This window comes from Fopius arisanus, unplaced genomic scaffold (genome assembly GCF_000806365.1).
Source record: "Fopius arisanus strain USDA-PBARC FA_bdor unplaced genomic scaffold, ASM80636v1 scaffold00112, whole genome shotgun sequence".
NCBI classification, from domain to species: domain Eukaryota; kingdom Metazoa; phylum Arthropoda; class Insecta; order Hymenoptera; family Braconidae; genus Fopius; species Fopius arisanus.
Window position 1 is genome coordinate 242,124 of NW_011887851.1, and position 790 is coordinate 242,913.

Genomic DNA, 790 nt, shown 5'->3' on the forward strand with positions numbered 1-790 from the left:
ATAGGTGCAGTGGTGGCTCATCACCTGGGAAAGGAGATCAACCCGACGAGCAGCCGTTGGTCTCCAGCCCTCCAGGGACATCTGATCTATCGAGGACAGAAGAGGATATCCGGACACTCCCTGATGCCTTGGAATTCTCATATTCCTCCAGCTGTCCTTTGCAACCTCTCCTTCAGGGACTTCATCTGCGCGACGAAGGTCAGGCTGGAATACTCGGTGGAGATCTTCCTGTCACCTGGCATCGCCGGTGCCGAGAGGATCTACAAGTGTCATGGCTTCCCCGGTGAACCCTCCGAATGGAACAAGTCGAAATATCTCGAGGATGTCTTCGTCAGCCACAAGATGGAACAACTCCAGGAATACGATCATCATCTCGCCTGGGCCACTGTCTACAACGTCCTCGATCAGTACAGGGAAAACATCCGATGGCAGAACACCTACTTCAGGGATTATGGTTTCAGTTTTTAGAAAAATCCTTCGGAGATAATCTGTTCATTCAATTATTCCCTCTATTAATTGATAATTAATTATAATTGAGGTGCAAATAATTCCTGCAATTTTGCAAAATGAAAAATATCATTTGTTATAACAATAATTAATAATCATTATTATTATTAAGGACCGGTTGTATTATCTGGAAAAGATAATTTACTCCAAAATCGGGATTCCTAATTACTCTGGCAATTAATCGTTTTTTTCAATAATTGTTAGCTAGCGTTCTAGCGGTTGTCAACGACTAGAGCGCTAGCTAACAATTATCGGAAAAAACAATTAATTGGCGGAGTAATTA

At 42.9% G+C, this 790-nt stretch overlaps 1 protein-coding gene across 1 annotated transcript; it reads left to right on the forward strand.

The window, feature by feature from the left end:
* Positions 1 to 580, forward strand: LOC105271548 (uncharacterized; the record flags this gene model as incomplete). Its single annotated transcript, XM_011313150.1, is given in 1 exon segment — positions 1 to 580. A coding segment is annotated over 1 exon segment (345 nt). The 3' UTR covers positions 469 to 580.
* Between the last annotated feature and the right edge of the window lie 210 nt (positions 581 to 790).